Genomic DNA, 25068 nt, shown 5'->3' on the forward strand with positions numbered 1-25068 from the left:
TTTAGCTATGATTTTGGGATAGCGGTCTCTTCAGTAGCCAGAGTTCTCTATACTGTTACTGTTAATAAAGAAATTTATTTTCTCTCTTATAAGCAAATAGCTTCAGCTGCTTTATTCAGGAGAAACGTAAAAAATATTAACCGCTCGGCGCCATTACATATTTCGATACCGTGAGACGATGAGATGGCTGGAAAAAAAGATCCGTCCGTCCGTCCGTCCGTCCGTCCGTCCGTCCGTCCGTCCGTCCGTCCGTCCGTCCGTCCGTCCGTCCGTCCGTCCGTCCGTCCGTCCGTCCGTCCGTCCGTCCGTCCGTCCGTCCGTCCGTCCGTCCGTCCGTCCGTCCGTCTGTCTGTCTGTCTGTCTGTCTGTCTGTCTGTCTGTCTGTCTGTCTGTCTGTCTGTCTGTCTGTCTGTCTGTCTGTCTGTCTGTCTGTCTGTCTGTCTGTCTGTCTGTCTGTCTGTCTGTCTGTCTGTCTGTCTGTCTGTCTGTCTGTCTGTCTGTCTGTCTGTCTGTCTGTCTGTCTGTCTGTCTGTCTGTCTGTCTGTCTGTCTGTCTGTCTGTCTGTCTGTCTGTCTGTCTGTCCGTCCGTCCGTCCGTCCGTCCGTCCGTCCGTCCGTCCGTCCGTCCGTCCGTCCGTCCGTCCGTCCGTCCGTCCGTCCGTCCGTCCGTCCGTCCGTCCGTCCGTCCGTCCGTCCGTCCGTCCGTCCGTCTGTTTGTCCGTCTGTCCGTCTGTCTGTCTGTCTGTCTGTCTGCCTGTCTGCCTGTCTGTCTGTCTGCCTGTCTGTCTGTCTGTCTGTCTGTCTGTCTGTCCTCAGATATATGTGATGCCTTTTTTACCATCTGCAATAATGCTGCGACATCTCTTGACAGGAGTCGCTCAGTCGAAAGACTAGCGGCACGCAAGAAACCTGTAGCCGTGACTTCGCTTCTCACGCCCGTGCGCCCACCGTGGTGGCGTAGTGGCTTTGGCATTGCGCTGTTCAGACCGAAGGCGCAGGATCAAATCCCGGCCGTCACGGCAGCATCACATGGGGGTGAAATGCAAGAACGTTCGTCTACCGTGTATTGGTGCATGTTAAAGAACACCATGTCGTCAGAATAGATCCGGAGTACCCCATTACTGCGTGCCTCATAATCATACCGTGCTTTTGGCACGTAAAATCACAGAATTTAATATTGCGTTAACACACCCGCTAAAGCATTCGAAAGACCTGGCGCAGAGTTTCTGTGCTTGGCCTTTGAGATGCTTGGGGGTGGCGCTATCCTGCGCCTGCGCATGAAATCGTTCAAGGTTGTAAAGCAATATAGTGATATGCGTGTCTCTCTCGTTCATAGTTATAAGACCAGCCGAAAACAGGGGGCAATAGCCTGACACAGGATCAGTTAGAGGTTCTTTGACGTGTATTGTACCTGTTCAAAAGACATTCTGTAGAAACTGTTGCCTGCATAGGTTGGCAGCCAACACAGTTGAACATTAGTCTAACATTTCGAAATGAGAGAAATTTTCTACAGCCAAATAATGTATTCAGAAAGTTGCTGCACTTCCAGTGAATGTACTTATATAAAGGAGAGACAGTGATGTTATCGCTTGGCACCTGAAACGGCGGAGTTATATTAATGCTCCTCCGTAGAATGAAAGCGGTTGTATAGCGCGTTTCATTCGAGGCCACCACAGACCGGCACAGCACTAAGTCATCTCGTTCCCTGTATAGCTGAGTTTTTCCCCCCCTCTCAACCATTTTCGTTTAATTGTTTTTGTTTGCTGAACGGTACTCGGGAAATTATACAGGGCACGTAGTGTTTGAATCTTGACGTAGATATGTTTTTAGATCCTCCCAGTAAACAACGCCCGCCTCGACTTTTGATTAGGCGTTACGATTTACGCGCGAAGCGTGGCCAACTCTCGTAATCTCTTTATGCAACTGTCTCGTACCGCGCGGCTCGCCGCCACGATGCGTAACGGATCTCCATTCGTATCCCTCCGATCGCGTAATTAAAGCGCAACGCGTGGTCGCTTCCGCGTGAAATGCGTTCCTCACCCTTTCGCTCGCACTCACGCCCAGAGACACCTTTTGTCGCACTGAGGTGCGGCCTGCGCGCTGGCCCGCAGAGACGTGGATCCGCCCTGGTCGCTGCTATAAGGGAGAGCCGGTTTTCCTCGTCCAAATCCGGCAGCCGCGTGACCTCCTTTCGTCAAAGTTTCAACCCGCGACCTTCGCAAAGAAAGGTCCCCAAGCACGGCAGTAGCAGCAGCGTTCGGCCGGCGCCCCCGTCGATCTATGCAGGAAGTGGACGCCGAGCCGGTGCGGCGCTGCCGTTTTGTGCGGCAGCAGTGGACATCCATTAAACCCGCTTGCATGACACCTGCCTGCAGAGATGTATGCCGGGCACTTAAGTAGGCGCTGCCCTGTGGAACCACCATGACGGGTGTGCGGACGCGCTGTGGCTCAGTCACGACCCTGGCAGCATAATCAAGGCGAAAGTGAATTGTGTGCAGGAAGAAGGTGCGGGGAAAAAAGGTCATTGTGACTAGCGGCGTACGTTGAATTTTGCAGCGGCCTGACTACGCACGTACAGTTTACATAAACGAGAGTCAGCTTGCAGGTGTGCTATAAGAAATAATTTGCAGAAACCATCGCAGATGATTGTCAAAGTGAGACAAGCTTATATTGTTTTGTACCGTATTGTGCTTGCCTCTAGATGTGTTCTCTTATTTTCTTGTCTGTAGATGAAGCATCGTCAGTTTTTGCGGCTGTTGCACGGCTGCTCTTCGCAGTACAGCGCAGTACGGCTGTTCGCGAAGTGCGTCGCAAACGTGTGTCTCACTTTTGTCGTGTGTATTGAATAATAGCGTTACATAACACGCAACGCTAAGCACGTATTTATGCCATCGACCCGGGCGATATCGAAAGTAGTGCGCTGGCTAAGCTGGGCAAACTTCGAAGGTGGCGTAAACAGTAGAAATGTTCGCACCCTTCAGGCTGCTGGTCTCCTTTAATGCGATAAAGGATTATTGTACACAACAGCGAGATCAAACTACACACGCGATGAGAGAAGCCATAGTTGAAAGCTCTGTAAACATTGTCACGAGCTGGTGGGCACCAAAATAAATACAGGATGTCGCAGATAGCGTTAGCCAAGCTGCTATGATATAAGACGAAAAGAAAAAAAAAAGCACGGTGAACGATAGAGTTATAAAAGCTAGGGTGTTCGGTCGTCAGATTTGGTACGAACTGACGTGTAGGTTTCATAATTGCACCTTACACAGGTCTTTTTTTTCTGTCCTTTCTTTTTTCTTCTATAAGCTTTCCTAACCTGGGACACACGGTATGACACGAGAGTTTGACAGCCATATCTATTAAAGATTATTTCATGCAATTTCATGTCAGCTATTGCCGCTATCACACTTACCTGCCACAAAAAGTCGCAAAAGATTGAAAAACAACAACAACAAAAATGATTTCTCCGTAATGCCACATAGCGTCTCCAAGCACTAGCGTGCACGAGGAGATGGGTGGTACGGTTGCTATTTTCTCATGGTGCGCTCTTTTGTGGCCTAATGAGACATTCTGTAGAAGGTTTCATTTTTTAATAAACTGCTATACAAAAATTTAATAACCATGCGGTTGCCGCCTCGCACCCTTCATTTTTACCGCTTTACGTTCTCTGATCTGTCAGGACAGGACGTACTTTAGCGGGTCCGCAAGATGCTTCCTATCGCCGACTTCAAGTTTGCGCAGATCGCCCAATTCTAAGGCGCATCACATCCAGCAATGAACTTCGTTTCTTTCAGTATGAAGACTAAGGGGATCCAACAAGCTCGTTTTTCTTTTATGTTTTCTTTCTCTTTCTTTTTGTCAGTTACAACCGAAAGAAGAAAGACACAATGAAACCAGCGAAAGCACATGGTAAAGACTGTTATGTTTAATTGAAATGGTGGAAATAGTAAGGTAAACGGAAATGAAAGTGGCCGAAAAGATAACTTGCCACAGGTGGGACATAGTATGGCACATAACTCGAACAGCTCTGTTGTAGTGCATGGTGTCGAGCAAGTAATGTTAAGTAGGCGCTGTATCTTTGAGAAGGCCACACGGTGAACTATCCTGAATACAAAAAGCACCTTGAATCGCTGTTTTCTTCCTGCATATTTCTCGTGAAGCCGTAGAAAAAAGCGGCTCGAAAGCAACCGAGGGAGGAACTTCGCATTTCTTCTTTATGTATTCGATCTCTACACGCACTTGCGTCTGCGCGTGAATGCGATGTGGTTGCCGATGCCTATAGCGCTTGTATTCCGGAACGCTTGCTTGATGCTCAGGTGGCTGAGCATATAGAAGACATCCGTTTCTTAAAGGTAGCGTTGTCGATAGTGCATGGGACTTACGCTGCGTAAAGATGCGGAAGAAGTAGAGATATATTTCTTGTTGTTGTAGCACAGTCACAGGTGGCTATCGTGTCGTGCATTTGCTCGAACCATTGTACTTGAAGTCGCCTTCGGTACGCCAAGGCAGAGATGAAGACTCCTTGCGATTATCAAGTACAAGTTCATCTCTCCCGAACGAGACAATCCTTGTATTACTGGCAGCAAATACTCGGGTATTGACCACATCAAAGTAACGTGGAGCATAAACAAGGTAACTGCAGAATTCCCCAATGTGCACCCGCCAAGTAGCGTAAAATTTGTGAATGAAGTGCTCGACCTTGTCGTGCGTACGTCCACGTACATTTAAACTTCGCGCTATACACTTAGGATAATGGACCACCAACTAGCCCAATCAGCCACCTTGAAAACACGTACCATATTGTTCTTTTAGTCTATACCAGTCCCAAACGTTTTGTGCATGCGATACGTCTATACAATATTACAAAAAGGAAGTGAGGGCTTTTCACAATTTCTAAAGGATCGTTCTCTATGGTTATCTTGAAATGTTTTCAACACTTCACGGTAAAAGGCAGCACGGCTGACTTTTCAGTGACACTGCTAGCCCTAAATAAAGACGTCCACACTACCACCTGCTTGGCGGTCTTTAGTGGTCTTCAAGGGGGAACGGGAAAAGATACGGAGATAACATTTGGAACAGAGTGATCAGAAGATCTGAACCAGGGCGTTGACGTGGGCTAGCTGATACATAATGAAGTCTAAGGTGCTTGCTTATCATGTCTTTCGCACTGTTTAGACTTGGAAGATTTGCAATGTAAATTTTCAAGCGCGTACGCGAGACCGTCCTAATCAACGAAGTCCCGAAGATGGACTATTTGAAGACTGTGTTTAGACAAATCTTGTACAAAAGTTAAGAACGAACAGACGCGGGACCGAGTGAGAGTATTTTACAGACGTCAGTGTGAAGCGCCTGCAGGAACAGTGAAAGAAGTGGACTAAGCGAAAATTGCAAGTTGACTGCTTATCGCAGTAAATGGCGCCAGACTGCAAAGAGTCTGAGTCTGTGGTTTTTGCATCTACGAGCGCTCGGAAGGAACACAACACCGTAATACGGCATGACGCACACGGGAACCGCACGTGAAATCACCGCCCAGGAGAACTGCTTCCGAGCGTGACGACCTGCCCAGCACGAAGAGCGCGCGTCACCAGGGACTCGGGGCCGCCACACTCGGGAAACGCGCCCCGCCGGACGGAGCTAGCGGGAGCGCTCTATCGCGATGCCGGTCACGTCGGAAGTCGAACCGGAAAGAAGCGAGCGTAAGTGGTGGTGGGGCAGTGGACGCAAGCGTGAGAACCGCCAGGATGATGGCCCCGTGCACGAGCATGCCACCGAACAGTTCGACAACAATGGCTTCCCCGGCGGCCAGCGTGGGCGCATGGTTTCGCTCGTCGCGCGCGGAAGCCGCGGCCGTGTGTGATCGGGCGTCGATGGTAGGTGCTGCTTGTACGCGCCGCGCATGCAAATGCGCCTTGGTGGGGCGCACAACAGTCGCACGCTTGCGTCCGCAACTTGGCAGCGTGCGGTTTCGGACCGCGAAGGGCTACGCGTACTCCCTCTACACGTGACCAGAAGAGTGGGGGCAGAAATGGAGAGGTCACATTTATTTGTTACTTTGTTCGGTGGCGTGTATTTGTCTTGTTCTACTTCCTATCTAACAAACGGAAAATACATGTAAATTTGGGTACTTGGGTTCCCTCCACTATTGCGCTACTCACACCACGACCTAGAATACCCTCCAAAAATTAAAGCATTTGGGCCTTCCGCAATGACGCAACCAGTGACACAACATTCGCAGCTATCACTGTGTGGGAATAGGTGCTATTATGCACCTATGCGGCAAAAAAGAATCAAATTTATGCGGGAATCCAAGCGGAAAAGTAACTTCCGCATTATCGCAAAATACATCAGCACGTGCAAAATTACATGACTCACCCTCACCTGGGACCTTCACGGCGTGTATTTGTATATAAAGGCATGACAATAAAGTTCCAAGATTGTTGTTGGTGCTCCGTTACTGGTCTGCCAGGAAAATGAGAGGACAATTAGATTTCTGAGCCGCAAACAGGTTTGCAAGTATATGGCATTAATATGTGTTAGCCAGAAAAGAACAGTAAATTTCGACATCATAGACGAAGGGGCTAGAAGATATTAATATAGGCAAAGAAGAATATGGTAATACGTTCTGCTAATTGAACAAGGCTCTAGAACACAATTACACACCATTTGGAGGAAGCTGTGCGTTAACGAGTCATGAGATAATTCTAAAAGCAATTTGATGTCTCCGAGCGTTGGTGCGCGAGAATGGAAAGCATATATGTTGACGTATGCTGCTGCCGGAAGCTAAGCAAGGCGAGGTCAATGGAAAGACGGCATACCTGTGACACGTTCCGTTTCTGTGGTAAAATCATCTTGACCCCACGCACCGTTTCGGTCTAAGCGAAGCTGTGGTGAGCCGGCAAGACAAAATGGTGCATCTCGACAAGAGACGCGCAGTGAACTTCAGCCGTGATGAACGCACTCGGGCGATGGAGAAACGTGATACAGCGCCACCACCGACCCCAGTATCTAAGCCTTCGGACACCATAAACTCTCGCCCGACAGCGCGGGTGTCTCAAAAAGCTAGTAGGTGTACAGCGACGAGCGTGCCTAGTAACTTAGCTGCGCAAGAGGACGCGCCTATAGCGAAAAAAGTCCTAGTGTGAAAACGGGCGTAAAAGCCAAAGGTTCGCTTTAAAACGGTAGAAGGAGAGAAAGAAATAAATTTGTATTTTTAAACTAGCGGTTGCGCTTGAAGTTATATACCTGTCGCAATGAAGGTATGTGGTAGCGTTTCTTGCGTCGTTGCTTTATTTCGTAGAGAACAATGCCGGTAACCGGCGCATATGTCGCAGTAGTACAGGTGGCTGTACGTATACACCGACTCGTTATATTTAGTTATTTGTATTTATTTGCTTGAACATACTATCAGCCCTTTACAGGGCCAAGATAGAAATTAATACAATAACGTATTACATGCTTTACAACAATAAACACTAAACACAAAGCAGTGCCTATGATCAGGTATACACAAACAATATTAAGAACAATCCATGACACTTAGTGCATCATATTGTGGCACTTAGTACAACACTATAAGGTGACAAAAAACGGAAATCACGCGCCACTAAGAGAAGTGTGCTGTCCTATGTTAAGCCATGTCAGCCGTTGGCGTAGTTTCCGTGCAATGCAAGTCGGCGAAAGACCTAGAGAGAAACAGGTGATGCGGTAAAATGTTTAACGTGTCAGGTTAACACTATAATGTTTTTGCCCCCTCCCCCTCATAGTAGCACGTACACAAATATCTTTACGACGACAAGCCTCACTGCTTTTAAACAAATAGCTGTCTCTCTTTTAGCCTAGTTCCCTTTTAGAACGCAGCTCTTAGGGCCCATTCCTGCGGCAAGCGTCGTCGGCGTTGTCGTCGGCGGCGGCGTAAGTGAGCGAACGAGCACACTGAAAGATGAAAGCGAACGCGGAGCGCACCGGGGGATCAAAAACGCGAGGAGGACAGTGGAGATGAGGGTGCGGCGGAACCATGAGGCGGAAAGCGGAGGAGGGTATGGCGAAAGCGTGAGAAGAAAATCGTCGTGTGGCGACGATGGCCCCGAGATGGCGCCAGAGTAGCGGGCGTCGTCTCGGAGGTATGTAAGTGGCGGCTGCTGTGAATGGCACCCATGCGTCATCCATGCACTGGCTTTCGCGATCTCCAAATTAACCCGGCAGTCGGGCCACATTTCGCTTCGTTTGCAACGTGCCGCACGAGACAGAGTGTACGCGCAAGTCCATATATCGCGAACTGTTAAAACGTATACAGCTGCGCTCAAATTGCGCATTAAGGAATATCGTAATCGTCGGTGAATTGTTTCTGGGCGTGTGAAGATGTAGTAAAAGGAGTATCTGTGCCCGCCAAAATCGGTCACTCTTCTTCCCTACTCTCATGAATTCCCCCATTATACAAAGAGCGAACATAAATTTTTTCTGCAGTTTACAAAAACAGCCGCAGCGACTTACAAGGTGAGCAGAACTGTTTATCGTGACAATTTATTCTCCTGTGGCGTTGAGCCTGAATGGTATGCCTGACTTTCCAATGGGCGAGAAGACGTTTGTCATGACTCAAGCAAGAAATGGACGTCCATGAACCAATCGTTCAGAATAGACAATGGAGCGCTGCACCAAAAGTGTCCGATTAGCTTCAAAATGTTGGAGGATGTGCTCTATATCAGCTGCAAAATTCAGCAGATCGCGCGAGATAGGGAAAAAAACGGACTTTTTCCATCATTTCTTGACAGAATAGCAACAAACTCAGATCTCACTGCTGCAGAGTTGAGTGAGGCCGTGGAGTCGAACCCTTCATTGCTGGATCACATCGTCACAGACAACGAAACATGGTACTTTCAGTGAAATTTATAAAAAAAAAAAAAACGGAGTACAGGGAGAGAAATTGAATATGACCGACGATGGCTCGCCTCCAGAAATCAAGTATCAAACCCTGCTGATTACTCTTTTTTATAATGCCAAGGTATCATTCACATCCATTGGTTTCCTGAGGATGCTAATGGTCTCTCTTATGGCAACAGCCTTGATCAGCTACTGAAGCGCATTCATTGCATGGGACCACACTTGCGAGAATGCGGCTGCTGGCTGCTCGTAGCATGCCAATGCTCGTGCTTACTCAGCTTTAGCTTGTTGCACAGTTCTTATCGAAGCGTGGGGTCCACAGGCTCACCCATTAACTATATAGACCAAATTTCCCACCGACATCTTCCTGTTTCCATACTTGGGACTGGTACTGAAGCGGCAGCATTCCAGGACTGTTCAGGATATTCAGAAACTCGCGACGGCACAACTCAAGCAAATTCCTGAGAATGATTTCAACGCCTGTTTTGGAGATCTCTTGAAGCAGCCAAAACTGTGTATAGAATATAACGGAGGCTTCTTTAAATAACGCTCATCACGGTTTGGTGCCAGTCATTGCTACTTTACGGGTGCTAGCATCAGTCCCAGGACTTTATTGGCGACTTTTATGTAGAGTTTTGCTAAATATCTTGTTACATTGTTTTAAGAACTACGTTTTGTGAGAAGAATGAAAGAAAAATAAACTCACGCCCACTTTGGAGGCGCGCTGTTTGAATCAAATAAATCCCAAGGGCTTAAATTATACTTATGGCTACTTCTAACAATTACTGCAAACGGGAGTGCCTTCTTCTTGCATATGGTTGCTTTCTGCCTAAAATTTTGTAATGGTGTAAATGTTGAAAGTGTACTAGTGTTCCTCCCGAAATTCGGCCGTGAGAACAGGCACTGCTACAGACGCGACTAGTGGCTGTCGAAGTAGAATTGAATTTGGCACCTTACTTCTAGCTATTCAAGTGCATGATTAGTCTAGCGCTTATTGTGGGCTCGTGGACTCTAAAGGGGCAAGTTGGTTATGGCCAGAATTTTTGCCCTGGAATTGATTATGTAACGCAGCTTGCCAGCTAATCATGCCATATAACTCATTTATTTTGTGATTTGCATTGTCTGCCATATCTTCACCAGCACACGCATGAACAATTTACCCATTCCTTAGAGTTCTCTTCGGAAGCTTTATCCAGGTTAGTTCCTGTGCCTCTGTTGTGTGCGTGAATATTGTGAAGCCAATTTTGCAATAACATGGAAGCGATTAGCAGTTATTATAAATAAATAAACAAATAAATAAATAAATAAATAAATAAAAAATTTCGACAGCACCCAACTTACGATGAACGTCGACGGTAATGCGTTTAGCGTTGAAATAATATAGCGACACAATGTTATTGCCACCGTCGAAACCAGTTTTGCACGAGTCATGTACGGCAGCGGGATTCCTCTTTTGCACTTTCCTAAGAATACTCGGTACCATCCAGCGCCACAACCTCTGTGAAGCCTGCACGTGGCCTCCGAAATGCATGGAGCGCCGGTGCGTTCGGACGATGAGAAACGCGTAATGCAGCAACCGGGCTCCTCTCTCGCGCTTATTTCTGGACACGCTGCGCCATCTAGCGACGCTGATAAGAAGGTTGCGCGCGGCCTCAGAGACGGCAAGCGTGGCGCACCGGTATGTGCGAACGCTGAGAATTCTTCCCTCACTTGGCGCACACTCAATGGAACATGCTCAGTGACTCAAGTTAACGCGAGTTTCATTGAATAGCGGTACATACCCAGTGCATTCATGACGCAGGTCACTAAAGCGTTGGCGTGAAAGGCGCTCACAGAAAAGCGGCACATACGCAGTGAATTTGTTGCGCAGTCGGCTAATGCGTCGGGTTGCTGTCGTGGAAGGACCCTTGTGACGTGTGTTCGATTCAGTCAGCATCGGATAGATGTAAGGGAGCCTTATTGTCATTCTAGAGCGCCCCACCTCCCAGTGGCACGTGCATATTTACCCAAGTTGGCGTAAAAGACGTTCAAGGAAGAGCGGCACACGTCTACTCGCATATATACAGTGACCAAAGCTGCCATCAAAGGTATTCGTTGGAGATCGGCACGGACGGAATGGCACATAGCGAGTGGCACATAGCGAGTAGTAAGTCGGCGTCAAATACTTTTTTCGAACAGCGGCAGCTACCCAGTCCCGCATCTACAGTGACCCATGTCGGCGTGAATGATGTTCGTTGAAAAGTGGCACGTATGTACGCATTGCCACATATTCAGTGATCCAAGCTGGTACAATTCTTGGTCCCAAACCCTGGTACTGCAGTACAGCAGCCCGATGAGCTAATTATTCGACCACTGACTACCCAGAGACCCAGGTAGGCGGGAAAAGGATTAGATACAAACAAACATACATAAATACAGACATATAAAGATAGATACATACGTCCACACACAGATGCGCATAGCCCTCGGAAAGTGCGTGAAGTTCTCTAAGAATGTTAAATGCATTCAGCATTTAATTAATATAGCGACACAACCTATTGGCACCATCGAATCGAGTTATGTATGATGGGTGTACTGAAGCGGTACTCCTATATCTCGCTTTCCTAAGAACACTGTACGCCATGTAGCACCGCCACCGCGAAGCCTCCGCGTGGCCTCCGAGACGTGAAGCGTGGCGCGCCGGTACCTGCTAACGCGTAGGTAGTACACAGTGCCACATACTCAGCGACCCAAGTTGGTCCGATGGTTGGTTTCAAAACCTGTTGCTACAGCACAGAAGCCCGATCGCTACTCATTCGACCACGGACTCCCCAGTGATCCAGGTAGGCGGGAAAGCGGTTAGGTACAAACATAGATAGATAGATAAATGGTTACATTGACAGAGATATAGATAGATAGATAGATAGATAGATAGATAGATAGATAGATAGATAGATAGATAGATAGATAGATAGATAGATAGCCACCAAAAAAATTTGGAGGACACTTAAGCTTCGCCTTTAAGAGTGGTACGCGATAGCGTTAAAAGATCCCTGACTGCTTCTCACGCTTCCCGGCAGCTGCAGTGTATGTAATCATAATATTTACCGGGAAACGTTCAAGGCGAGCGCTATGCACGAAGGCGGGCTTTCTGGTAGAAACGCGACCTCTCGCGTGCGCCGCGATGCGGTGGAGGCGAGCGCCATCTGGAAGTGTTTCAAGGAAACGCGTGCGCCGCTCCGTGGAGTCCGAGATATTCACACGCCGGCGCCCACAAATGGCGGATGCCGTGGCCGGTCTATGCATGGTAGAAACGCTGGAAAAGGGGTTTGCCTTTTCGCGTAACAGAATTATGTTTTCTCGTATATTCAAATTACAATTCGACGCTATCATGTCTACAGAATGTAAGGCGTACTTTATGATTTTTCTACCCATTCTAGCTTGAAAAATTCAGTTAGTTCAGTAACTTCCTTGCGCTACATGGAAGGCCTGGGTATGGGTGGCTCGAAAATCGTTTTGTTGAAACGACGTTCGACGCCGGGCGCCGTCAGCCGACTCCAGATTTTCTGCGACAAGGGGTCCATAACGCTATCGCGTTAAAATTAATGAAGAACGCCATGAATGCGAATGCATTGACAACCTTACCATTTGTTTCCTACTGAGATGTAAATTCTGCTAACCACATCATCAACATTCCGTATTATTGCAGTATCTGCATCACACAAGGCTGTATGCGTGTATTTTGACGGCCACTTTTGTTCATTTCCAACTATGCGTATGTATGCATCGCGACAAATTCCCACAATAACGAAAACAAAGGGTCAAAATTTCCATGTTGCATTTTCTGTTATACGGCGTGTTTCTGCCGTCTTTGGCTTCAGATTATATATGTAGTTGATCGGAGACAAAGTGACTGTATTTATTGACCAATGCTCATAGCAAAGGCTAACATCAGCTTTGCTCGGTAATCACAAATATGAATAATAATTAACAAAATATCACTAATAAACTTTTAAACTATTGATTTAAGGAAAGATGTATAATTTCAGAATTGAACACACACACACACACACACAAAACTACATGCGTACATACACACGCGCGCGCGCACACACGCACACACACACACGTACACGCACACGCAAACCCACACGCGCACACGTACACACACACGCGCGCACACGCAAAGGCACGCACACGTACACGCAATACCACACGCGCACACGCACGCACACGCACACACACGTACACGCACACGCAAAAACACACGCGCACATGCACACGTGCACATGCAAAACCACAAGTGGAATGCACACGCATACACACGTACATGCACACGCAAACCCACGCGCACACACACGTCCACGCAAGCCCACATACGCACACGCACCCTTCACGTTCACGCACACGCACACACCGACGCGCACACGCACACACACGCGCGATCCCACACGTGCGCATGCACATGCAGACACGCAGACACGGACACAAACGTATGCGTACACGCAATACCACACATGCACATGCACACACACGTACACGTACGCGCAAAACCACACGCTCACATGTACACGCGCACACACACACGCACACGCGCACGCACGCGCGCGCGCAATAGTAATCTTTAAGAGCGAATGGAATATAAATCGAGCAGTGCCAGAGGAGAATTGAATCAAATATCGATTTTTTTTCGAATATTTTGCAAGTAATGTACAACATTCTCACCATTAATATTGCTACACGCGTGTGGTATTTGATTGTTTGAACAAGGCGCGTGGGCGCCATCACTCGAGAAAAGAGGAGGAACAACGAACTGGGCTCGCGCTGTGAATTTAACCGGTCAGCGCTGCAACCGCTGTTGTAAATATAACCTGTTAAGAGTTGCTCGTTTTACTGACTCGTCCTTAGCGACATTGTGGTGGAGCTACAACGTTTCTCGTCCTCGCGACGGAGCTCCGAAGCAGCCGCACCGTCCTGCTTTCCGCCATGGCTCCCGGCGACGACACCTCGTCTCCTTCTACTCCTGCAACCCCGACAGCAACGTACGTTAGGGTAACCAATCACCGCGATCTTGGCATATTCTGCGGCCAAGATAATGTCGACGTTGAGGACTGGCTCAGCCTGTATGAGCGCGTTAGCCAAAACAGCCGCTGGGACCCTACCATTATGCTAGCAAATGTCCTATTCTACTTGGGCGGAACTCCTCGTGTCTGGTTGCGGACACACGAGGACGAGATCTCTAGCTGGGATGCTTTCAAGAAGCTCAGCGACCTCTTTGAAAATCCCACCGGTTGGCAGTAAGCTGCTAGAAAAGAGCTTGCTACCCGAGTTCAGTCTTCCACTGAGTCGTATGTCTCGTACATACAAGACGTGCTCGCTCTTTGCCGGAAAGTCAACGAGAAAATGGCCGAGGTTCACAAAGTCGGCCACGTACTCAAAGAGATCGCGGACGACGCGTTCAACTTGTTAGTTTTCAACAATGTGTCCACAATCTACGTCATTGTCAAGGAATGCCGCTGCTTTGAGCTCGCCAAAAGCCGCCGCGTCATTCCACAGTTCTCCCGGCTCCCTAACACGGCTGCGACGTCATCTTGCGTCGACTTTACCGCTTCACCACCCTTAAATGAGCACGTCACACGTATTGTTCGCCGCGAGCTCGAGGCTACAAGTCCTGCGCCGTTCCATCCACGCCCACCTGACCCCATCATTGACCAACCAGCCCGAACGATCTCTCTCATTCAAGCAGTTGTGCGGCAAGAATTCGCAAACCTATGTTTTCCTGCTGCCTGCTCCGTCTCCCGACCTGACGCCCGACCGGTGCCGACTGCTACGCCTTACGGCGACCTGTATTCCACTCCCAGATACCGCCACCCTACCGAGTGGAGAACTCCGGACGACAAGCCCATTTGCTTCCGTTGCCTCCGCATTGGCCACGTCGCACGCCACTGCCGCACATCCTGGACGTCGCCGTTTTCAAGCTCCGTTTCCCCGTCTCCTTGTCTATATAACTACCCGCGCCGTTAGTGGCCACGCCGTATACCTCCTTCCTCTGACGTATCCGTCGATGTCAGTCGTCCTGCTCGCTCGCCGTTCCCTCAGCGCCATCGGTCACCGCCGCCCCAGCCACGCCGCTATTCATCGCCGACCAATTATGGGCCCTCTAGGACGGAAAACTAGGCCATGCAACTCTTTGAGGTAGTGCTGCATCACGTTCGTCCTGTCCAAATCCTTCATTGACACTCTTCACTAACACGAACCTAATTGAAGTAGACGTAGATGGTGTTCCGTTGACGGCATTAGTTGATACTGGAGCCCAAGTGTCCACAATGAGCGCTAACCTATGTCGTCGCCTCAATAAAGTTCTTACCCCTGCCATCCGTCCCTAACAGGGGAAGGCTAACCGTTCTGCAGGCATCCATAACAAAGTTTCTTCACTCACTCACTCACCCCTGCCATCACTCGAGCCGTGCGCGTCACTATGACGCCACTGTTACCGTCAAGGGTATGTACACTGCTCGCATAGGAATTGCTGGCCGCCAAGTTCCATTCCTGTTCACCGTGCTGACCAGTTGCCCTCATGACCTAATCTTCGGGCTCGACTTTTTAAAGACGCATTCTGCCCTCATCGACAGTGCCACCGGTACGCTGTGCCTCGAGCTTCTTCCTCTTTCAGACGTTCACCCCGAGCAACCCAACACCCTCTTCACTACAGCGTTTGTTTTACCTCGAAAAGCGCTAACCTTCGTCGAATTGGCCTCAACAGCAACCGTGCCTGATGGCGACTATGTCGTTGCACCTAATCGTAATGTCCCCCTGGCGCGCGACATCTCTGTGCCACACTCCGTCGTAACCCTTGCCGCTAATCGGATGTGTCTCCCTGTTATCAATTTTGGCTTGACGAAGCACGTGTTGCCTGAGGGCATAGCGGTGGCCACGCTCCGGTCAGTGACAGACGACCACCTCACTGCTTTTGCAGCCGACGCGTCTATACATCCTCCTGATTCCCCGCAGGATGCCTTGAACCTCGTTGGCCCATTACGTCCCATTGTCACTCCGGACCTTGCACCTGACCAAGCAGCCGCCCATATCGCCTTTCGCTTTCCTACCGCGACATATTTGACACTGACAATCGACCACTTGGTCAGACGTCCCTTGTTATGCATCGGATAAACACTGGTGATGCTGTTCCCATTCACCGCCAACCGTATCGCGTGTTCATGGCAGAGCGGCAAGTTATTCAGCAGGAAGTAAACAAGATGCTCGCCAGAGGCATTGTTGAGCCCTCGTCGACTCCTTGGGCGTCGCCGGTCGTGCTCGTCAAAAAGAAAGTTGGCACGTGAAATTTCTGCGTTGATTACCGCCACCTAAACCGAATTACTAAAAAGGACGTTTACCCTTTACCACGAATCGACGACGCTCTTGATTGTCTTCACGGTGCCAAATACTTTTCGTCCATCGACCTTCGATCTGGTGTTTGCCAGATTTCTGTCGATGAGCAAGACCAAGAAAAGACCGCTTTCGTCGCTCCCGATGGCCTCTACCAATTCAAGGTTATGCCTTTCGGTTTATGGAATGCCCCCGCTACGGTCGAACAGATGATCGACTCTCTGTTTCAAGGTTTCAAATGGTCAACCTGCCTTTGTTACCTCGACGACGTCCTTGTGTTCTCTTCTACATTTGAGACGCACCTTGAGCGCGTCGCAGCTGTCCTTGACGTATTCCACAAGGCTGGGCTCCAATTAAACTAATCGAAGTGCCACTTCGGGCGCTGACAGATTACAGTGCTTGGCCATCTCGTCGATGCTTCCGGACTACAACCCGACCCCGAGAAGGTTCGCGTAGTAACGGCTTTTCCTGTACCTAAGTCTGTCAAAGACGTCCGGAGTTTTGTGGGGCTGTGTTCTTATTTCCGACGATTTGTGAAACATTTCGCAGCAATCGCTCTACCACCCACTCAACTTCTGAAGAAAGACGTACCTTTTACGTGGGATTCTCCTCAGGCTGCCGCATTTTCACGCCTTATCACGATTCCCACCAATCCACCGGTCTTGGCCCACTTTGACCCGTCCGCACCTACAGAGGTCCGAACCGATGCCAGTGGTTATGGGATCGGTACCGTCTTATCGCAACGCCAACGCGGACACGACCGCGTTATAGCCTACGCTAGCCGGCTCCTGACAACTGAAGAGTGCAACTATTCAATTACCGAGCGCTAATGTCTTGCTGTCGTCTGGGCTGTTCCAATGTTCCGCCCATATTTATATGGCAAGCACTTCTCAGTAATCACAGACCATGTGCTCTGTTGGCTTTCGTCGCTCAAGTATCCTTAGCCGGCTCGGTCATTGGGCCCTCCGACTACAAGAATATCCCTACACAGTGACTTACAAGTCGGGACGCCAACACCAGAACGCAGATTGCCTCTCTCGCTACCCAGTCGAAGACGCGACCTCTACGTCTGATACTGACACCGACGCATGTGTTCTCTCTGTTTTTCCACTGCTCCATGTCACCGACGAACAACGCCGTGACCCGTCCGTGCGTATCATCATTGACCGCCTGGAATCGTCACTTGCCGACAGTTCCCTTCGCTTATTCACACTTCAAGATGGGGTACTATACCGCCCCAACGTTCAACCCGACGGCCCTGCATTACTCCTTTTGATCCCTAAACACCTTCGCTCGGCTGTTCTCCACGAACTTCATGACCTCCCCACTGCCTGTCACCTGGGTGTGTCACGTACCTACGACAGGACCCGCCGGCGCTTCTTTTGGCCATGGCGAGCTCGCTCCGTTCGAAGATACGTAGCTGCGTGTGAGAAATGCCAGCGACGCAAGACACCATCGACGCTCCCTGCTGGGTACCTTTAACCACTCGACATTCCCGCGGAACCATTCTTTCGGGTTGGCTTGGACTTACTTGGCCCTTTTCCTTTTTCTACTTCTGGGAACAGGTGGATCGCTATGGCCACGGATTACGCCACGAGCTACGCCATCACCCGAGCGCTTACTACAATCTGCGCCACAGATGTCCCCGATTTTTTTCTACCCGACGTGATTTTATTACATGGAGCACCGCGACTTCTCACAGACCATGGCCGGACATTCCTATCAAAAGTTATCGTGGACATCCTGCAGTCCTGTGCCACGATGCACAAGCTATCTACGTCATACCATCCGCAAACAAATGGCCTCAGGGAGCGCCTCAATCGCACTCAAAGACATGGTCGCGAAATATGTCTCTTCAGACCACACTGACTGGGACCTCGCTCTACCGTTTCTTACATTTGCTTATAATTCCTCTCGCGACGACACAGCCGGTTATTCCCCTTTTTTCCTTCTGTTCGACCGAGAACCAGCACTGCCCCTCGACACAACCCTCCCTGTTCACACGGCATCGACCATTGAATATGCACTTGACGCCATCGCCCGCTGTGCCCACGCAAGGGCAATTGCCCGTGACCGCCTTCTGAAATCCCAAGAGAGTCAAAGGCGTTTGTACGACCGTCGACACCTAGGCGTGCACTTCCAGCCTGGTTCTTTGGTGCTTCTGTGGTCTCCGTCGCGTCACGTCTGCCTGTCAGAAAAACTCCTGTCTCGTTACACAGGCCCATACTGAGTGCTTCGTGCCATGGCTCCCGTCACCTACGAGATCTCCCCTGAAACCCCACCTGCTTCCCAGTCCAGTGATATCGTGCACATTACACGACTGAAGCAGTATCACTCTCCCTGTGATGACATTTAGACTCTCCGGGACGTCGCTTCAGCCGCCGGGGGATTATGCTACACGCTTGTGGTATTTGAATGTTGGAACGAGGCGCGTGGGCGCCATCACTCGAGAAAATAGGAGGAAGAACGAACTGGGCTCGCGCTGTGAATCTAACCGGTCAGCGCTTCAACCGCTGCTGTAAATATAACCTGTAAATAGTTGCTCGTCTTACTGGCTCATCTTTCGCGCAACAATATCAAACAATGTTCACATCGTAGTATCCACAATATTAGAAAGTTTCTGTCGTTAAACTGCTCATTTGAAAGGCTCCTTCATTGAAACAGCAAATGAAGCATTAGGAGCAACTAAGCAGTTTGAAAACTCAGGGCTATTCGGTGCACACGTGGTCAAGCCCTATCATATAAAGTTTAGAAAGGCAGTTTCTTTAGTTCCAATTGCTGCGCCAGACGTTGCCGCAAACGCATTCAGTTATAATCTCGCGAGAGGCGACAGGTGCTGCATCTATAGATAGCTAGTACTAAACAATACCCACTGCGGAAATCGTTGTCGAAACATAATTTTGTAGCGAGCGATCGTGGTTCAGCCGATGAAGCCTGGCTCCCTGAGTGACTCAGCGTGCCCTACTACATTGTGTTTGTTGTGGATGTTGCGGACACATGCGAAATTGCCGTGCGACTGGCCACTCTAGGCACTTTGCGTGTACTCACGGACTTCTTTCACGGTCGGAAAAAAACACTTTTTTTTGTGGCACGTATTGAGCAACAGAAAGCTGTATCGGGAGTTTTATTGCGAAAGCAATACTGCTCGCACTTTCGGCCCATCGGTGGTCGTGGCGCCTCCTTACACAGCTGCGCGTCCCGTGACCGTGTGACGTCACGCCAGACCGAGAGACGGGGCCCACGGAGGAAGGAAACTAAGGAGAGGCCCTACCCCCTCCGCGCGCTAGGAGAAAAGTGTGGCGGAAATGACGTAGTAGGTTCTCATTTTTTTGCTGCTTTTTTATTTTTTTTGTTGTATGGCCACGCCTTTTGGGCCACAATGGCGGCGTTTTTATGGTTTTGAGCGCTCACACGTGTTGCTCTGGTAGGTTTCGGGCCATGGCAAAGGCGCTGAGTGGGCGGGTTTGCGTTAGTCACCGTGTCTTGTTGCGCTGTGTTACCTGCACCGTGCCCTGCCAGATGTTGCGCGAGCGCGCGACACCACGCGCAGCGCGGCGTGGTTTCGCGAGAGATGTAAACAAGAGAGGAGGGTGGCCCAAAAGGCGGAGCATCGCCATGAGCAACGCCAAATTCCGGCTTCACTTTTGCTTCACAAAGAGTGACGTCAGGGCCTCTCCTTAGTTTCCTTCCTCCGTGGACGGGGCCCCACCCAACACCTCCTAGACAAGAAGGCCGGAGTGCTCGGCGAGTGACGTCACGGGCAAGAGGCCATCGGCACGCTCGGGGATGCGGGTTCAGTGAAGGGATCGCGGCTTGGTTCACCTAGCAGCCGTATGCTTTTATTGACCACTCCACACGTTTTCTTCAGTCGAAACTGCGGAATGAGCAGCAGGCACCTTACAAAGCATTTATTTAGAGGCACAGATAGAAAACAGCTTTGTAAAGCTTGTGAATGTATTGATGCCAGCAGCTTTTTATAGCGCCGCGCTTTGTCGTCTTTGTAATGTACGTTTTTTTGTGCATTATAATAATAATAGTGATTTATTATACCCCACACCTCATACCTATTACTTCAAATAAATTGAATCCATAAAAGCTTTTTCTTCCATATTTTTGTACTTATGGTTCTTATGGGAATGGTGAATGTAACGCACTCTATCAGCTTCACAATTGCGTATGAACAATTTTATTGGGGACACATGTATTTCTTCCAATCTGGATTATGCTTAAACGAATAATTTCGCTTTCGACGCACTAATTACAGCAGTGCACTAATTTACAACAACTCACACAAGTATAGAAACGGAATATAAAACGTTCGTGCAACTATTTACCAGGAAAGAGCTGCCTTATTGCGCAGAGTTTCAGCTTTTCTCTTCCTTGCCTTTGCATTGGCATCCAATATTTTGTCGTTCATCTTGCAGCAGTAATTCCTCAATAAAATATTCGTGCTACACCACAAAAGGTGCCTTAACACAAATTCACATTTATGTCCATCCTCGCAAGCGTGGAACTCTGAGGAGTCATCACTGACGAGCAGTTCAAGCGTGAGGTCAGTCACTAAACGACGTTGGTTTGGCAGATTAATAAATTCCTCTTTCGCTGATAGTTGCTTAACAACCACGTAGTTGTGTGCGACAGCGTTGACGGCAAATATAGCTGGATAGACAAGTCCTCCCCTGTCAAGTTGTTTCACGAGGTCGTACCGTCCATCCGAGTCTGAGACCGATGTCAACCTTTTCTCTGTCAGTACGTCCCTGCATTTCGAACAGTTGAGCTTTTTCAATGAAGCGTACACGGCATAGCCCGCCACGTATAGACCAGACGTCTTGAGGCTGCTTCTTTGAAGCAGCCTCAAGACGCATGCGCTTGGAATCCGGATCCTCCCTCGAGGTGATTGGCTTCGAAAGATAAGATGGACATTGAGGAAACTTTGATGGGACTGCGCCTGGGTGAAGACGCAGGCGTGAGAGTGGTGCTGGGACGGTGTTCCCTGTAAGGTCGTCGAGGTGAGAGACCTCCCGCACGATGTCGGCCTCAATGAAGTGAAGTTCACAGACCTAGAAAGAAGTTAAAAGTTGTTCTAAATTTTATTCTAACATTCCTGATTTAAAGGCACTTTCTGTAATTTAGCAATTAACCTTCCCGTATTTTTTCAAAAGTAACTATTTAAAGAAGCTCTGAACATCTTACCCTGGAGTGCGGTGATACAATGAAGTCTGCACGTGGTATCGCCCTAATCCAGGCACTCTGGGCTTCTTCGTGTTGTGGAAACTTGAAGAGGTGATTTTTTTGCCCCGATTTGTAATTGCTCCGGCAACTGGGCACGCAGCACTTATTAGGCATATCTAGGCATGGCCCTCCACATTCCGGGGCAATGAAGACTTGCGGTACACACAATCACAAGCACAGCACAAGTGTTGAGACTGCATGCACTGGTCACGTCTAGAAAAAAAAAAAAATTGTGCGTTCGGAAGCATGCGGCAGCATGGCTGAGCATGCCGGGACTTGTTTAACCTTGAAGCTATTCAGGGAGCTGCAGGGTTCCTGGAACTAATCGAATTGTTGTCTCCACCGTCGTCCGCTCGTTCTTCTCCGAATAACCGGGGTTAACTATTGTATATCTTCCGCGCTTAAGTTTCAACACGTGTGCGCCCCTAGTAGCTTCGCAGCGCGCTGCACGGAACTTCTATGTTGGCCTCTTACGCGTGACGTAGCTCAAGGGGAGAGGGTCAGCCAGAAGGCCTTAAGTTCTCTAGAGGGTGTTGCCTTAGCTCGCGGCATCGATGGTGGAGGCGAAGCCTTGCGCGCCGCTGCTGCGGCGCTACCGAGAGAGGGCGCTCGCTGGTGTGACGTCATGCTAGGAGGATAAATGGGGCTACAGCTCGGCTCCTCGCAGTGGTCGGCGCGCTGCCTTGCGCTATGTCGGATGATGTATAGCCATAAGTTTAACAAAGGGCAACCATGTCCACACCATCAGCCGATTCAAGGCGCAGCCAAGGGTATTGTTTTCGCAATCTTCCAGGCTTAACCAAGCTAAGCCTTCAGCCAATTTTTTTTTCATGTCGCCCCACAATTTTCTTACACACTTTTCATCTAATCATATTTGGGAAGATGATATAAATAATTAAGACTAATTATCTAATTAGGGGGAATAAAAAAAATAATTTTAGTATCTTTGAGTGACGGCAAACAACATTACCTTGGTTCTGCCCAGCTACGTGACATTCGCATATTTTTAAACTCAGGCTAAAGTTAGCTGGGACACCCTGTATAGGACTGTTATGTACCTCCCGTATTATTGGAACGTGAAATGATCTATAATTCATCTCGTAATAATTTAATATGGCTGTGCCGTTAGCCTCATTATAAATAAAATTTGTTTTAATCCTGCAGTGTTCATGGTGTGAAGACGGAAAAGTTAAGAAATACTGATGTTTATTCTTTTCTATTTCATTACGAAGTGATCGCCGAAATTGTCAACACTCGTATATTGCCTTGTGATTGGAAGGTGGGCTGGGCAAGGCTGCCATCGTTTAAACCGATTGATACCCATTCTCTATTAAACTACGGAGCAATATTATGAGCAAGTGTCCTTGGTAAGATTGTTCAGCATATTATTTATTCTTATCTCGCCAATGATCTTGAAGCGAATTCCCTTTTCACATCTCTTCAGCATTGCTTTCGCAACACATTTTCTAGTGAAGCGCAGTGAATATTCTTTGGTGGTGAACTCGTTGTACTCTTAAACTATATAATTGTATATATTGTCTGTTTTTAGGTTTTTATGAAGCATTTGATCTTGACGCTTACGCACTTACATGGACAGGACATATTTTGTTTGTCCGACAGCAATTTGTAACTACTAATAGATAGGATTCTTCTCTATGTTCTATAAGTTCGGGTGTGTATTAATTTTCTGGCTTTGGGCCCATTCTTTTTCTCATCTACATGAATCGTTTAGATGGTTGTATTACCTTTTTCATTCATATCTTCGCAGATTACTGTGTAGTTTACTACGGGATGTATTCTAGTACTGAACCATTACTACTACAGGCTGACCTTAACAAGATTACTGGTCCGTGTAATGCGTGGGAAATGTGAATAAATGCTAAGTGAAAAGTAATCAGACTTTCTCGTAAACCTTGTGTCCGCGGCACTTGCAACTGTAACAGACCGACTACCAAGAGGTTCAAGGAGGCCAAACTCAAGCGTAATGTTTCAAGGCAGAACGTACCCGCCGTGGTTGCTCAGTGGCTATGGTGTTGGGCTGCTGAGCACGAGGTCGCGGGATCGAATCCCGGCCACGGCGGCCGCATTTCGATGGGGGCGAAATGCGAAAACACCCGTGTACTTAGATTTAGGTGCACGTTAAAGAACCCCAGGTGGTCGAAATTTCCGGAGTCCTCCACTACGGCGTGCCTCATAATCAGAAAGTGGTTTTGGCACGTAAAACCCCATAATTTAATTTTAAGGCAGAACGTCAGATTTATAGCACTGGATAGCACAAAGCCCTTGGAATAAGAGACGACATATGCGCCAACTCATTGCTGCAGTATACGTGCGTAACACAGGGCTGCATGCCTATATTTTTTGATGTCCTCTTTAGGCCATTTTTACTACAGATATGCATTCTGGTATGTTTTTAATTATGCTAACAGTATTCTTAGCTACCTCCCAATAACGTTTATATGGTTTCTTGTTCGCTTAAACTTACACTCTATAGAACATTTATTCCGTCTAAACTAGAAAATGCCCCGCAAAAGCGGTCGGAGACAGCGCAGAATGATCAAGCAGGAACATACTGAGGAGCTAGAAATAGTCCTGTATGTTGTGTTTTCTCTTTTGGTGCGCGTCTTAAACAACCATTTAATATTGATTTATGAAGCTGCCACACAAATACAGTGAAAAGCAGTGTGAAGGGCAAAGATTGGAAATTAAATTTGCAAATAGATGGATGGATGGATACAACTTTCTTGTACGTCCGGCAAGGTTTAACGTGACCCGGGCTCAGGTCTCCCCCGGGGGAACGTCAAGGCCCTGCCTCAAAGCCGCCTCATGGGCTTGCTGGACTGCCCACGTCTGGATTCCGAGGTCTGAGCTGCGCAGAGCGGCGGCCCGCCTAGACGACAGGGTCTCCGGAGTAACTGCTATCCCTCCTATAACTACATTGCACTCCCACAGCTTGTGTTTGAGTGTTGCTGGGCAAATAGATTACTCATAAGTATTTAGCACTAGCAATCCCGAAGCAGCCTTCGTCATCGCAATGATGTTCTCCAGAAACATGACGTGTTGAGCTTCTAATGAATACTCTGTTATGCTTCCTAGGGGTTATTTATGGATATCACCGCATAATCAAAAATGCCGAATATTTTTTCGAAGCGAAGGAACGGAAAGCATCAAAGCGTGCCTTGATTTTATCCGGCAGACACATTCGGCTATATTCTGAATGAAATCATAATCGGCGGAATTTTAAATATACATATTTTTTAATGAATCGGTGCTTGCGGAGAGACAGAGAAATAAAGTGCCTCGTTCACTCTAATTATGCATGTACTACAGCAGCTATGAATGAGCGAACATAAAGATGTCATGACGGAGCATTCAAAACGGAAATAAAGTTAACGCCGCTTCCCAAATGCGGGATACTCTTATCTTGCAACACTGCTTGAAGAGGTCAACAAATACAGCGAGTGTCGAAAATACAGTGTTTGAGTCTGTTTCCGTATCGATATACGCTGACAAAATTTGAGTTTTGTTTAGTGGCTACGAACATGAAATGTAAGAACGATAACGCAACGGAACATCCTAACGACTAAGGCTTACC

The 25068-nt window shown here is 48.4% G+C and overlaps 1 protein-coding gene across 5 annotated transcripts in view; it reads right to left on the reverse strand.

Annotated features, from left to right (window-relative positions):
* LOC129380595 (uncharacterized) overlaps window positions 1-25068 on the reverse strand; it is a 312042-nt gene that overhangs the window by 99170 nt on the left and 187804 nt on the right. For 3 of the 5 annotated variants that reach the window (XM_055062070.1, XM_055062073.1, XM_055062072.2), the window contains exon 3: window positions 6378-6458. The exons of 1 other annotated variant lie outside the window; for it this stretch is intronic. In XM_055062070.1, coding sequence (XP_054918045.1) covers window positions 6378-6458 — 81 coding nt within the window. Of the gene's footprint in view, window positions 1-6371; window positions 6459-25068 lie in introns of all 5 variants that reach the window. One more of the 5 variants, XR_011892201.1, reaches the window with a different exon arrangement.

Source organism: Dermacentor andersoni, chromosome 1, assembly GCF_023375885.2.
Source record: "Dermacentor andersoni chromosome 1, qqDerAnde1_hic_scaffold, whole genome shotgun sequence".
In the NCBI taxonomy this organism is placed as follows: domain Eukaryota; kingdom Metazoa; phylum Arthropoda; class Arachnida; order Ixodida; family Ixodidae; genus Dermacentor; species Dermacentor andersoni.